At 31.1% G+C, this 15999-nt stretch overlaps 1 protein-coding gene across 1 annotated transcript in view; it reads left to right on the top strand.

The window, feature by feature from the left end:
• Positions 1–12833, top strand: part of LOC129230011 (DNA polymerase epsilon subunit 2-like) — a 30653-nt gene extending 17820 nt beyond the window's left edge. The window contains exons 9-11 of the mRNA XM_054864396.1: positions 3948–4143; positions 10683–10859; positions 12677–12833. Of these exons, the coding sequence (XP_054720371.1) occupies positions 3948–4143; positions 10683–10859; positions 12677–12772 (469 nt within the window). The 3' untranslated portion in view covers positions 12773–12833. The remainder of the gene's footprint in view (positions 1–3947; positions 4144–10682; positions 10860–12676) is intronic.
• The last annotated feature ends 3166 nt before the right edge of the window (positions 12834–15999 follow it).

The following is a 15999-nucleotide window of genomic DNA, read 5'->3' as shown; positions in this document are numbered from 1 at the left end:
TTATGTTGTCAGGGGTCTGGCCAGAGGATATTTGGGTCCGTTAACGGACCCTTCACAAAAATCCGATCTACCAAAACGGACCTTTCACAAAATCCCGATCAAACAAAACGGACCTTTCACAAAATCCCGATCAAACAAAACGGACCCTTCACAAAATTCTGATAAACAAGATCGGATCTTTCACAAATTGTTAATTGAAAGAGCAAATCTGAAAGCAAAACAATGCATATTTCTGTGTATGAACCGATAATTTTTGGAACCTTTTTTGAAGTCCAATTAGAGGGATCAGCTTATACAAAATCGGCTAATTTTGAAAGAAAAAAATCGGCACTCTTGCGATGCTCCTGCAAGCGATAAATAATTGCTACTGCCAAATAAATATAATGGTTGTTTGTTTGTTTTATCACAGCTAATTAGCAGCGGTGTCGTTGTAAACTTTTCTGAAAAGGCATTGGTAAGCACTTTTCTCCCCGCTCATGATTTAATAAACAATAATAATATATATCTACGAAATGAAATTAGAATTGCAAAAGAATAGTAAGGGTGGGGAAAAAATATGATCGCTTCAGATAGGGTTACCAACTTCAAAATTATCACCACTTAGCATCTGGCGTTGAACCTTTATAATGACTTGATCAGAAAATATTCTCATTTTACTAGCTTGTCAATATTTGCGTTTTTACAGTGCAGCAGGGGCGTAGCTAAGGGGGGGGGGGGGTTTGGGGACAAACCCCCCCCCCGAAAAGTTAGTCTCAAAAAAAAAAAAAAGAGAAAAAGAAGAGAGAAGAGAAAGGAAAAAATTCCAAGCGATTACACACACACACACACATATATATATATATATGTATAATATATATATATATTATATATATATATGTATATTATATATATATATTATATATATATATATATATATATATATATATAAGAAGTAACCCCCCCCCCCCCCCCCCCCGAAAGTCGGGTCTAGCTACGCCACTGCAGTGCAGTGCAATGTTTAATTGTTATTTTGGGAGAAAATTATATGGTTTTGATTTTTCGATGCTAACAAGGATGATTAACTTTAAATAAACTTTTAATTACCGTTTTTTTTTCTTTAGATGTCTACATTTTGAAAAATGCAATCCTTTAAATCTGATATGAGAGTCATATTTTGTTCTTTTTTCGAGCTAACTTCGCTTTATTAGGATGCAAATAAATGAAAAGTCTCTTTATTTTTGTTAGAACTCTCATTTCAAGTTTTTAAAGCAAAATTCCATTTTCTGTTATGAGTCAAAAATTAAAATGCTGAAGAGATGGTTTATTTTATTTCATTTATTTATTTATTTTATTTTTTTTTTTTTTTTTTTTTGCTTCAACTGTGTCCACAGATGTTAATGAAATGTTTATCATAGGACTCTAAAATGCAATTTTAAAATAATTTTATTAAAAATATTTCTTTTACAAGTCGTTTTTATACTTTTGATGCCTTCACTTTGAGAATTGCGATCTCTTTGCATCCGCTATCGGAATCCGATTTTTCGAATTTTTGATGTTTATTACGCTTTGTTAAGAGGTAAACAATTAAAATAACTTTTTATTTTTGTTAAAATCACGGAATTTATATGTTTTAAACGAAATTCTGTGCTTTTTAAGAGTGTCGTGGGTCACAAAGTTAAATGCTGAACCCTATTCTGAATTTTATTTATTTATTTATTTTTTTACAATTATTTTAAATACTGGACAGAAATATTTGTAGCATAATTTAAAAAATGTAGAATGGTAGATAAATATTGATACTTGAGAGAGCGATGCCCCCCCCCCCCCGCCAAATATCAGAAAAACACTCCAGAATGATATTCTCGACAAAGAAGAGGAAAACACTCAACTTTAAGTTTAATTGATGCAGTTTGTGTCATCTCTAAATTATAAAATTTCGTTTTAACAAAAAAATTCTTTTTTTTTTTGCGAAATTATTTTTCACAAAAATTATTCATTTTTCACAAAATTATTTAATTTTCACAAAAAACGGACCCTGTGAAAAATCCTGGACAGACCCCTGGTTGTACTGGTGTGGAGACAAAGAAAAAAAAAAGTAAACAAGAAATAACAAGCCTTGCATGATGTAGCAAGGGGCCTCCTGTACTTTTTATTTATTCAAAATTTTTCAAGTGTTTTTTCAGTGTTTGCAAAAACTGACCAGACTTATCAGATTATCCAGAGAAATTGTTTGATTTAACAAAGTTCTTTATCACAACGTCCATGGAGAAATATTTGTTTCCAAAATGTTTTCCTCTTTTAGTAGCGTATTTATCCATCTCCCAATGAGGAAGCCTGACAGTATGTATGTTTGTGCCTGTTTATGTTTCATTAGTGCATCCTTCTCTATCCATAAAAACAAAATTTCTCGCTATGACACTGCTGATTTAGATATGCAGAGATTTAATTTATCTGATTTTGTAAGAGAGTTCAGAAAAGGTATCCATTTTCAGAGAAGAACTCCTTTTACTACTAGTTGTAATTTTTACATAACAAACGTAAGACACAATACTATACTGAAAATTGCAATAAAAATAACAGCAAATTAACTATTAAATAAAGCATTACTTCATTGTAGGAATTGTAGTCTTCTGTGTATTAATGTTCTTATTATTTCTATTGCTATTTTATCACAGTTACTTTAACATGGATATTTGTCATTTGGTTGATTTTGAAGTGATATTGGAATTCTCTTTTTATTAGAAAAATGTATAGTTGGTAAATGTAGCAAAATGTTTTTACTTATAAATAATATCCATCATATATAAATTATAAGTTAATTAAATCAGAGCATAGATCAAAAAGTTTTTTTTTCCTCAATATTAAAGTATGTTTACATTTGAAGCAATATGTTTTTTTTTTTGTGTCATGTTGTTTCAACGATTTGTGGTAGATAACTAATGTTTAATGTGTATTTTTCAAACATTTAGTTGCAAATGATAATTACTTTTTATCTATGGTGGTGGCACAACTGTTGACCTACAATATTTTCTGTTTTTGCAATTGTGATAATTAATTACGGGTCACAAAAAATCCTTGTTCTCAGCTAACTTACAATAGCTATACTGGTTAAAATGTTTTTTTATAATGAAAGATCTCAAAAATCTGGACATAAAATTGTATTTTAACTGAGCTCTGGTGTGTCTTAAATGCCTGCTAGAAGGAAGAAGTTGATGCATTTCAAATGATCACTGAGACCAGACTTCAAAAAATTGCGAACTCATCCACCCCCCCCCCTTCAGAGTTTAGACATAAAATCTTTGTTTTTTATGCCTAGCCATAAAATCAGCCTGTAACTGATAATTCATTTTCGCATGAGATAAATAAATAACTTTGTGCTGAAAAGTAAAGTAAGAAATAACAACATCAAAAAGCAGAAATGGCAGATTACTGCAGACACGTGTTTCGGCGTTACAAGGAATGCCTTTTTCTATGCAAAAGAACTTTTATGGTACCTGTAAGAGAGCTCTTGACCTTTGGTTGCATTCCTATTAGTTCTTTATTGGTTTATAATTTTCCGATTGGTTGTTTGGTTAATCCGTTATTTTTATCTTTTAAGCTGTTTCCTTATCTGGCTCTTGGCTTTTATCGGATATCTTTTCACCCATAAGCTCATTTCTTCTCTGCATTGAAAAAGGCGTTTCATGGAATGCCAAAACACGTGTCTGCAGTAATCTGCAATTTGTGCTTTTTGCTGTTGTTATTTCTTACTTTACTTTCATACCTCATTTTCTCCTGTTTAATTTCATCAAATTCAAAAGTTAATTGTATACCTAGTCATTGTGTTACTTTCTCTGTGCTGTATTCAAATTAATTTTGCTTTCTTTTTGTTCTTCAATTAAATGAACTAAATATTTATTCATTATCCTTTTGCTACAATGTGATTTTAGTGTTTAGTGTAACATCAATTTCAATTCTACTCCTTTTAGACCAGCAATCCCATTTTCTTATGTGGGTGATTTCAAGAAGAAAGTGCCTAATGCAATATTTGCTTCAAATCCCTGCCGTTTACAGTACTACTCACAAGATATCTTAATATTTCGTGAAGATATTATTTCAAAGATGTGTCGTAACAGCATTTACACTCCTTGGGAATATGAAGAGAAAGTGGACATACCTAGCCTCGTAAGCATATTCATACCATTTATTTGTAAATATTACCCAGGTTTTAGAATTCAATCGATCTTTTTAAGCCTGGGAATACAACTCCTCATTTTATAGCAGTGATTATTATTTAATTAAAGTTCAGTTCTCCTCTTATAATTATTCATATTATTTATCGTAAGTTGGTAAAATGGCAGAATACCATGTGTAGCTTTCTAATTCTTTCACACTTAAAACAAAATGTGTGATCGTAGAACAGGTTTTACAATACATTACACCGGTAATCAAAGATTATGTCAAATTAAACATTTATAATGTTCTTGAGGTATTTTTTATTTCAGTGACGTTGATTTTTCAACTATCAAATTAGAATTTCTCCATCACCCACAGTTTGTGTGTAATCATCAGTTTTAAATCTATACTAATATTATAAAGAGAGAGAGAGTGCAGATTTTTGTATGTTTATATGTTCAAGGTAATTTCTGGAACCATTGCAACTATTTGAAAAATTCTTTCACTACATGAAAGGTGCATTCTCACTGAGTGACATAGGCTATAAATTATGCTTGTATGTATTTATTCTAATTTTTTAAAGCAATAGTTTTTCTTTGCTACCAGTTTATGTTTCAAACTGTTTTCTTCTTATAAACGTAAAAACAAACACTGATTGTACTGTATTTGCAATAACAGAAAAGCTGAAGGCTTTTTTCGAGCTGAATGCTGTGGGACAGTAACACATGAGAGAAAAAAAAAATTGCAATAAGAACTTCAAAAACTAAACATGTATTTGAGGCTGCAACGGATAAGGTGTATAGCATTCTATTAACCTTAGACATTGCAAATCATTTAGCATCTCCAAATGTTTCAAAATTTATTTAAACAATTTATAACTGGAATTCACTTTGAGAAAATTAGTTTTTGAATTCAAGTAGTGTAGATAGACAATATTAATTTGTGTTTCTAAAAGTTGTAATTTTGCATGCATTTCAGGCTATCCTGTTTTATTCATACTAAGGTCGAAATACAAAACATTTGCAAAGGAATTCACTTAAGTATATTTAGTTGAGGAAATTCTCAACTCAAAGAGTAATTGCACATAAGTACCATATATTCAAAGCTAAGAGATAAAACAATAGCGAACAAAGAACGTTCGATAGGAAAGAAATTGACAAAGAGGGGAAAAAAATATTTGGAGAAATATTTTTTATAATTATTGTATTTAAGCATTTAAAACAATATAATCTATACTAATATTATAAAGAGAGAGGGCGGATTTTTGTATGTTTATATGTTTGAGGTAATTTCCGGAACCATTGCAACTATTTGAAGAATTCTTTCACAATATGAAAGGTGCATTCTTACTGAGTAATATAGGCTATAAATTATGCGTATATGTACTTATGCATTTTTTTAAAACCAATAGTTTGTCTTTGCCACCAGTTTATGTTTCATACCATTTTATTGTTATAAATGTAAAAACAAACAACGATTGTCCCGCACAGAAAAATCGAAGGATATCTCCGAACTGACTGCTCTACGAAGTCAGCATAAGAACCTCCAAAAACTTTACATGTATTGGAGGCTGCAGAAGATAAGGTATATCGCACTCTATCAGCCTTGGATATTGTGAACCATTACGAGTAGAAGAATGTTTACGCATCAAAATTAATATAACTGAGATTCGCTTCAAGCAAAATAGTATTTGAATTCAAGTAGTGCAGATAGACAATATTAATCAGTGTTTCTAAAAGTTATGATTTTGCGCGCCTTCAGGCTATCCTTAAAGGTTTTTTTTATTCATACTAATATTGTTGTGTATATGTTTCTGGTCATCTCCGGAACCACTGCCCCTACTCAAAAAATTCCTTTGTATGAACGGCACATTCTTGTAGGGTGACATCTATACTAATATTATAAAGAGAGGGAGAGGATTTTGTATATCTATATAATCCAGGTAATCTCCAAAACCACTGAACTTATTTGAAAAATTCACTATATGAAAGGTGCATTTTTACTGAGTGACACAGTCTGTAAATTATGCATATGTCTTTATACTAATTTTAGAACTAATAAGTTATCTTTGCTGCCAGTATATTTCCACTGTTTTGTACTTATAAACGTAAAAACCAATTCTGATAGGATAGTTATGTCTGGGAAAAAGTCCTCTTCGAGCGGTATGCTGAGGAAGAGAAGAGGAATAACATTGTCATCTTAAGAACAACCAAACACTTTATATGAATGTGAGGCCGTGTTTCTAAAAGTTGCTATTTCACATGCATTCAGGGTTCGTACGCTCCTGCAAAACTCCTCCATTACTTCATTCATTAAATTTTTCTGAAGGGCCCTTCAAACTCCTTCATTTTGGTTTGAAATCCTTCGAAACTCCTTCTTTTTTAGTTCAAGATTACATAATTTTCCTCTGTGACAGTGATCTAAAATACTTCAATCGACAATTTAACATCATCACAAGGGCAAAAGTATAATTACAATTTTGACGTAGTAATTTCGTATATTTATTTTTTTCATAAAGATGTGATTTACAAATTGAGCATAGAAGTCGTAAAAGTTGAAGGTGAAAATATTATTAGATGACTAAGACATTTCATAAGTGAAGTAAAACATGCTTAAATGGTACTTGGTTATTTTTTCAAGTTTTATGATTATTGCTTTTCTCTCACTTTCAGCATCAAAAATCAGTTTGTTTAACTATTATTTAAATATTTAAAAATACATAAGTAGATTTACTACATTAAGTGATTGTGTTTAAAAAAAAAACAATTGTGTAGTAAATCACAGTTATGATATTGTAAAAAGGGTCATCCACATCCACAAGTGATGTCATGCCTTGAGGCGGAGACAGGTTCAATAAATTGTGACTAGAGGAAGAGAGAGAGAGACCAAAAAGTGACATGACACAGTTATTATAACGATATGTTATAACATGTGACAAGAGGAGTAGTAAGGTGAAGTGTGACACTTTGTAACAGAGGGGAAGAAGGTCAAATATCTTTACTAATAATAAATCTGAAAGTCTGTGTCTCTGGATCTCTGCCTGTTGCACGCATAGAGCCTAGACCGTTCGGCCGATTTTCATGAAATTTGACACAAAATGTGTTCATAACATACTGGTGAGCACCTCGAAGCGATTTTTCGAAAATTTGATTTTTTTTCTATTCCCATTTTAAGAGCATTTTATCAAGCTAATTATCATAACGTGGGCAAGCTAATTACAATAATATGGACAAGCAAATTACCATAACAGGTGCGAACAAATTAACGTAGAAAATTGGCGAGAAATTCATCATCCGTTATTTGTTACTATACAGGCGAACCAAATGACCTTTTAATTTTCTACTACAGGCAAAGCTGTGCTGGTACCACCAGGATGAATAAAAGAGCGACATCATTCAGGGACAGCTCATTAGTACTCCTTCAAAACTACTCCAGAACTCCTTCATTTTATTTCTGAAATTGAGTACGAACCCTGGCATTACTTCACGTATTACATGCATACTAAAATCAAAATGAAAAACATTGGCTAATGAATTCATTTAAGTTTTATTTAATTTAGAAAGTTCATTAGTCAAAGAGTAATTGCGCATGGTTTCCGTTCATTTACAGTTAAGATTTAAAACATCAACGAACAAAGAACATTCAATGCTAAAGAAATTACCAAAGAAAAGAAAAAAGAAATAAAAATGATTTGGAGAAATATTCTTCATGATGACCGTATCTAAGTGTTTAAGACGAAATAATAGCCTACAAATATCCCATTCAAAAGATATTGCAAAGACAAAAAAGTGAAAAAAAAAGCAATTTTCAGACAAAAATGAGTTTAAGAGGAAGAATGACATCCTGGTAATGAGAAAAACTCAATTCTGAATTGAATATCTCATTTTTCATCCTCCAGTCGAATCAAATTTCAATTCACTTAAGAATTATTTTAGAACATTTTTGCGGTTCAATACCTTTCTAAAGTCTTTTGACAGGTAATGGATAGGTCTTGCCAACGTATCAAACACCATGAATTGAACTCGTACTTTTAGAGGACTTATACCCTTTGAAGCTAACCTTACTTGATGCATAGAACTTTCAAACTCCGCTTCTAAACTCAGAGAATTGTTTGTAACAATTTCATAATCAAATCAACTTTTTGATCTTTTTGCTTTGTGGCAAACACTTAAAAATATCTCTGTGACGACATATTGCAAGGAGAGGAAAACAGACAGAAAAAAACGAAACAAAAAAGACGATGATTGTATGAAGCAAAGAGTAAACAGGCAAGTTTTGTTTGCCAGCGCCTCAGAGAATCAGTGATAATCATTCTGTAAGGGCAAGATTGATGCATGATTTCAACCTACTAAATGAGTATGTTTCTAATCACGCAACCAATTTAGTAACAGATCAGCGAATCGCCTATGATACCAGAATGCTAAATAATGTTTATCAGCATACCCGGTGGAACTAAAAAAAGTTTAATAAATTTAAGACGGGCCAAAATCAACAAGCTGACTAAGGATGTGTGTGCAAGTTTTTATTTTTTTATTTTTTTTAACTTAATTGCAGCAATTTTACTTAGTGGTGGAAAAACTGACCACTGTAAGTGCTCATAAGAAAAAAATAGGCCATTTGCAAAGCGTCTTCATGAGGTTAGCCCCATAATGCTGGATAGATATTCGATGAGCCACTGTTTGAATATAGATGCCATGGATAGAACGCTAAAAGAACTAAAAGGTTAAGACAACATTATGAGAGCTGTCTCCTTCACATTTAATGGCGACTTTAATCAAACTATTCCTGTGGTTCCCAAAAGAATGCTTGCAGATATACTTCAAGCCTGTTTAAAGTCGTTTCCTTTTAGGAACTCTGTACAATCTCTGTATCTTAAGAAACTTTTTAAAGTCTATATTTATTCTATTAAAATTAAAGGTGGTATTCCAATAATTTTGTTGTTAAACTTTAATTTGTCGAATGTATACAAAGGAAATGAACCGCTAAGTAAAATCAGTATGGACTAATATGATTTAGAGTATTATTCTTACTGGACCAACAGCAGGTCAATCAGCTCATATTCTTCGAATTCCCATGGTCCTTGCACATTTCCATTTCAAATATAAGTAACTGAAAATTTCTTATGCCATCACCTCATCAAAACTGAAGGTCAAACGCACAATTACGCGGAGTACAATGTTACATTTAGGAAGATCATATTGTTCCCGGGGAAGTAAAGGTTCGCCTGTTCTTCATTAGGAAATAAAGTGAATATTTTCTTCAAAACCACAAAAAAAAAAAAAAAAAAAAAAAAAAAATGTTGTATACCATGATATTTTAAAATAAAATATCTGCATAATATTTATTTAAAACAGAATTTTTCAACTCAAACAAGTTTGGGACAGGCCTCTAGTAATTTATGTTTCCCATGTTTTCCTATATCACACAATGATAAAAACTCATAATTAATGATTAAAATCTTGTCAAAAAGACAAGAAATAGGATGATGGTTAGGTTTGCTGTAACTGAAACAGCAATGTGGTGGTTAATCTCATTAGCACTAATTTTTGTGACATACACTATTTGAATTGAATCATTTTCTGTATTTTTATATCTGAATGCAAACATAAAGAGTTTATAGATTTTTACTCTAAAGAAAATAATTTAGTTTTCAGTACTAATATTGAGTCTGTAATGGATATGTTTGTATTTGAACATCAAACAGACGAACTTGGTATTAACTCTTTCAAAACTTGTTTAAAAGCTATACTATTACATAATAGAAACATGTTGCCCTATATACCACTGCCACACTCAGTCAAAATGAAGGAAACATATGGAGATTTTCGCAGTTGAATGCAGTATAATTTTAAAGAAATTCTTCACCATTAGTGGTTTTAGAAAACTAACTGTGTATTGAGAAGCGTACATTGAATCTTTTTGTATTGACAATACAGTCCTCACACCTGTTTACCTGTGGACATTCTTATTTAGAGATAGAACTCTTATCTTCTATTGCGGATTATTCACTTGTCACTCCATTGTTGGTTGGAGTTAGTCACCCTTAAAACTTTCTGAATGTACTATTAATACTTGCTAAGCAAATTGTAAATGTTAACATAAGCAAATTAGACATTTAGTATGGCAAAGTGTTAGAACTCTAAACTCTTCCTCACAATTTGAAATAACCAAAATATAACACATTGTGCAAGATTTCTATGTGTGTAATTAGCAATATTAAATAGTTTTAATTCTTTTAATACATAGATATGAATATGTTTTGTTTTTTTCTATTTCCCTTTTTCACGGTCATTATGAATAATGGCTCTTGCATACTAATTGGTTGTATATATGACATTTTGTATGAACCATGTTCTGTATATATTCAGGTTTAGTGTAGCTCATGCTTATTTTTTTCTTGAGAGTGAAAAATAGCAAATTTGAGGAGTTAAAAAAAAGTAGAATTACCTCTTCATTAAGGATGCAGCATATTTTACTGTAACTTGTGTACATTTATAAATAAAAAAATTTAAGAAAATAATTGGATACATTCTTTTTTTTTTTTGCAGTTTGTTAAAAGTGTTATTGGAAATGCTCATCTTTTGCCTCTTGCGTTGAATGTTGCTCCTCGATACTGGGAGTATGATTATGCACTCTGGTTGTACCCTCTTCCAGATGTTGTTGTTTGTGCAGATAAGTACGATCCATACACAGTGACTAGCAATAACTGTACATTCTTTAATCCCGTGAGTGCTTTTTTATATCTTGATGCATTTTTTTTTTTTTTTTTTGAGAATACCTTATTTATATGCTGAAATATGTCACCTCCGACTAAAGCCGTTTGGTCGCTCCTACCTTCTGAGGAAGGGTTGGCTCAGTGACTTTTGCTTCCTGTACCAGCCTCTTCCTCTCTTGCCTGTGCCTGTTGCCATTTTGTGCTTATGTACGTTCTCCCAGCCCCCCCTACTGCAGAGTTGGTAGGTTGCAGACTTGCAACTTTGCCAGCCTCTAGCAGAAAAGTTGCTGGTTTTCTCCTATGCACCAGTATCTAACTCCATAGGAGCTTGGAACTGGGGGTTGTAAAAGGTTGATATCTACACAACCACCCTGAAAGAGTGCAAGGCTATCTACAACACCTGATTCCTCAAAAGTTAAAGATATTATACAATCCAGATGCTATCCATCCATCAGCACCATATATTTGGTGTTTATTTTAGTTGTCTTTTACGACACGCATGAACTGTGTTATGACTATTTCGCTCCAGTCACCAGAGAATTTTTTAAGTCAAACATATGTTTATTGTATTAAATTTAATATATTTTTCAGCCTCATTTTTTCCTCCATGCCAGAACAAACCAGGCAAAGGTTATTGAAAACCTGGTAGTCTCCAAATTTTGCAGCATGTAGTTTGGTGCAGAGTAATGCAGTAATTATTATTGAATCTAATTTGAACCTGCTGTTTACTTTTTTCTTTAGTTTTTAATCACGAATCTGTGTTGAAATATATATATATATATATATATATATATATATATATATATATATATATATATATATATATATATTTGCTATTCACACGGCAGAACTAAAATGTTCATATTTCTGACTATCATATATTCCGTTTTAGTGTCATTTTACATAAGTTGAGATGCAACCTATCAAAGAAAAAAAAGCATTTTTTTTTAGAGTGCAAAATAATACTTTTGTATTTATTTTATATTTAAATTCGATGTGTGGGATTCTATGAAGCATATTTAGTGCCACAAACTGCAAGGATCTAAAGAAAACTTGTCTTAAAACTAATGATAGATTCATTTTAATAATTCTTCTAGTTTATGTTATGCTTTGTAAGTAATCTTAGTTTTAAAATTTCAAAGCACATTTTTAAAAATTTATTTATTATTATTATTATTATCATTATTATTATTATTTTTTGCTGCTATACGATGGATATATTTGTTACCTCAAGAGGTGTTGCAAGTTCTTAATAAGATTCAGTTCGATATTGTGTTTGTTCCTGGACTTGCTTTGAAGATGAAAGAAATTGTCTTAAAATATGCTGGGGTTTTATTATTTTTTTTCATTTTAAGTATAACCAAAATACTCCATTTTGACTAGAGAGTTAGGGTGATAGGGTTAGGGATAAATGGGTTTAGTGATACAAAATAAATGAAAACTATGATATGAGCTAGAAAAGTTTTGATTTTGAAAATTTCCTTTTGCTAGTTAATTTTTAATTACTTTCGAATTTTAATTGTTTACTTTTCAATAGATTTCCGCCTTTTTAAATATTTCCAACTTAATGTACAGAAACATTATTATATTAACAATAATAATAAAATGTCTTATAAAAGAACCCTCAAACATCAACTATGTACGTATGTCTGTTTATAGGTAATGAAATGATTCAACATCCATTTTATTTTTACATGTTTTAAAAGTTATGTCTATTAGTTATTTCATAAAATCATGCAATATTCACATTGTTTTCCCACATCAATTTCCTATTAAATAGTCATATGTTTCTATTTTGCTCTTTTAATTGCTTCTTTTAAATTATAGGGTTCATTGCCAAGGTCAAATTTTGCTTTCAAAGTTTATTTTCCTGCAGCAAGACAAGTTGAAGATAGTGAAATATCTGATGAAACTTTAAGCTAACATTGTAATTACAAAAAGTGTACATATATTTTGTATTTATTAAATAAATGTTATATTTTCATTTTGTTGTTTTACTGATTTTTTTAAAATTATAAATCAAAAATTAGTGTATTATAATTGAATGAACAGAATTCCTTATATTTCACTTATTTATTTCTTTAGAAAGTGAGAATATTTCTTGATTACATAAAGCATTTTCATAAAGGTTAGATTATGCATAATTTTTTACTTTAGGAAAGGGGGGCACACGTGAACATGGTACCTTTTACTAATATAACGTCAAGCAAAAAATTTTGGGAAAGTCTTAAGTAATGGCACTACCAGTCTTATTTCTTCACCAAACTTTTAGAGCAAGGAGCAGGAGTCAGGACCTGACTCCAAAAAATACTGCTTCTAGTTTTGTAAGATTATGCTTTAATTTAACATAATGCTCGCTGCTCACTTTTTAAAAATTTGAATTTTGAAAACTGACTGAACTGCAGCGACATTGGGCTCGAAAGTATCTATCTGCCTTTAAATAAAACCACAGGCAAAACAATGGCAGGTAAGGCTAGTATTCACTACAGAGGCGGCCATTGGGACTTAAAAGGGGCGAGGGGCATAAAAAAAAGAAAACCAAGAGTTATAATACTTTTAGCACCAGCAAAAATTAAAAAAAAAAAAAAAAGACAAACAAGTACAAAATTTTGCTAGGGCTGGTTTTAAGAGCAGATGTGTGGTAATTGATGTAAATCTAGCAACTTAACTCACGTTTTTGTTAAGATTTTGATGAATTTTGTACACAATAACTTTCCCTGAAAAAACACTTAGGCATGAATTAGACTTATATTATTTACCCCAAAGTATTTTGAGTAAAGTATTTATGTCACAAACACGGGGTAATAAATTCATTGAACAAGTATGGCTTTTTTTTATGTAAAACAATTGATTTTCTAATATTTAAACAATGAATACCTTAACTAAAATTTACTGCTTTTGCTAAATAAGATTTCGTAAACAGATACACAAAGTTAAACAAATAATTATGTTCTGAAAATTTTGACATTTCTGCTTTTTTTATATTTTCAAGTTTGATTTCTAAATTGAAAAATAAATAAACCATAAAAAGTGAGAGGGCGATTGCCCTCCCCCCCCCGAATCGCCGTCACTGATTAATTAAATACTAAGTATTGCACTGGATACCAGTAAAACACAATCAATACCTTAATCTGTATCTCAGACCATAACATAAGTCACAGTATGATAATTGTACAGGAGAGAGGAAAAACTTTTCCTGACGCATGCAAAGGATGGGACGCATGCTCTTTTAACCGTGCTAAAAAATTTAAAAGGATTTATTATAAGAATTACTTTCACATTTCTTCTATATATATATACAATGCACTAACAAACGGAAAATCACAATTTTTGGACTTATGTCCTTCTGTCTCTGAGGTACAGAAATGTTAATCAAATTTTTTTTACTATTTTATGCTAACAAAATTATTTTTGATGAACCACAAAATATTAAAATCCGTATCAGATTTTGAAAATGTCTTGTATTACTATAAACCTTTATTTATTTTTTGACTCTAGTCAACTAGCTTAAGAATAAAGAAAAAGTGTTAAAGTAGTGCTAGATAAGTGGTGCTGCGAAAACATTTTTCCATTTCACTTTTCCCCACTGTTTGGTTTTACTCCACTTTCCCCTTCTTTTTGCTACAAAGCAAAAGTGTGCAGCATTACAGCAAACTCACGATTATGTGTGGAATAGGGTTACTTGATAGCCCCAGATAAGCCAAAAATCAATAAAAAAACAATACTAGTGTATGCAATTTAAAAAAAAAACATTCCCATGCAAATTTACACAAAAACCGATAATAATGCACTTCAAAAAAATTATGTAAAAACCAAACAAGGATTGCTCATTCTTGCAAACGGTTTATACACATATGCAAGCAAATTATTCAAACATATTAACTGAAACAGATCAAGCTATCTTAAATCAAGAACGTAAGTGTGAGGAAGTTTTTGAAACAAAACTGGTCTGGTCACTGGTCTCGCTCTTCAGTTAATGTAGATTTGAAGCAGCAAGTAGTGTAGATCTAAAAGTCAGGTATTTCTGCTAATGGTGTAGATCTACATATCATTATGTTGTTTAAATCTAAAAACCGTTTGTCAGGTTTCAGTGACCTTAGAAAATTTAATGTCATAGGAAGGGAGGGGGAGAAAGAAATATGAATGTCTCAAATTAGATTTTTCATTTGTTAAGGTTAAATGGTATATTCATTTAATCATCTCAGAGATTTTTGTTTTGAAAGTTGAGAAAGATTGCGGATGATCAAGAGTTTACTGGACTTGAAGCTTTAACTATTGGAATACCAGTCCAGTTTGTTTCGGCATTTAACTGTCTTAGAAGATGCTTCAATTTGCACAACTAGTGAAGATAAATATACAAAAAAAAATTGATTCTCATTTTATTGCATTATATCAAATGACCGTACTTTTTTTAATGAAAATTAGTGAGAAAAAGAATATTAAAATTTCACAATAGACTCCATTTATGACTTTATTTTGGCCTAATACAGGGATGTGCCAGCTGTGCTAGTTGCGCGAAACTGCTCCAAAAGACCGCAAATGGACTTTTCTGCGCCTAAATCGGACAAACTATCGCCAAAAATGCAATTTTGCATTTAATGTTGCAGTTCCTTTGGTATATTTTGGCAGTTTTTGAAAAATATTAAGTTTATGCATTTCAAGTTTGTTTTTACGATTTTTTGACTTGATCCCGATTCTTTGCGCGTTTTAAAATCCGATTGCATCCGCTTTTGAAAAACTCGATTGTTTTAATATTTATGTGATTATGCTCCTTTGACTTGAAAAATTTTGTGTTGATCATTATTTTCAACCTTTCTTATCTTTTGTTTTCAAAATATAAGGACTTGTAAGTTCGTCTTCTTTTAACGCCCACTTGAAAATATCAATCCAGTTCCATCCAAATTGATTCAAGCGAAAGCCATCTGTAACAATTAATATTGTTCACCAGTTTTTAAACTTGGGTTTCTTTCTGTTTTAGGACAGAAAATTGATTTTTAATTTTGGTTGGCGACACTTAAGATAGCAAAAATAAAACTCGAATGCTCTGGTAATGAATATGCAAACATTTCAAATTTCTCAGATTCAGGCACTTTCTCCATATTCTTAGTCTGTCTTAAAATATTTATTTATTTATTTATTTTCTCTTCTCT

Source organism: Uloborus diversus, chromosome 9 (assembly GCF_026930045.1).
Source record: "Uloborus diversus isolate 005 chromosome 9, Udiv.v.3.1, whole genome shotgun sequence".
Taxonomy (NCBI): Eukaryota; Metazoa; Arthropoda; class Arachnida; order Araneae; family Uloboridae; genus Uloborus; species Uloborus diversus.
This window is presented reverse-complemented; position numbering and strand designations above follow the sequence as displayed.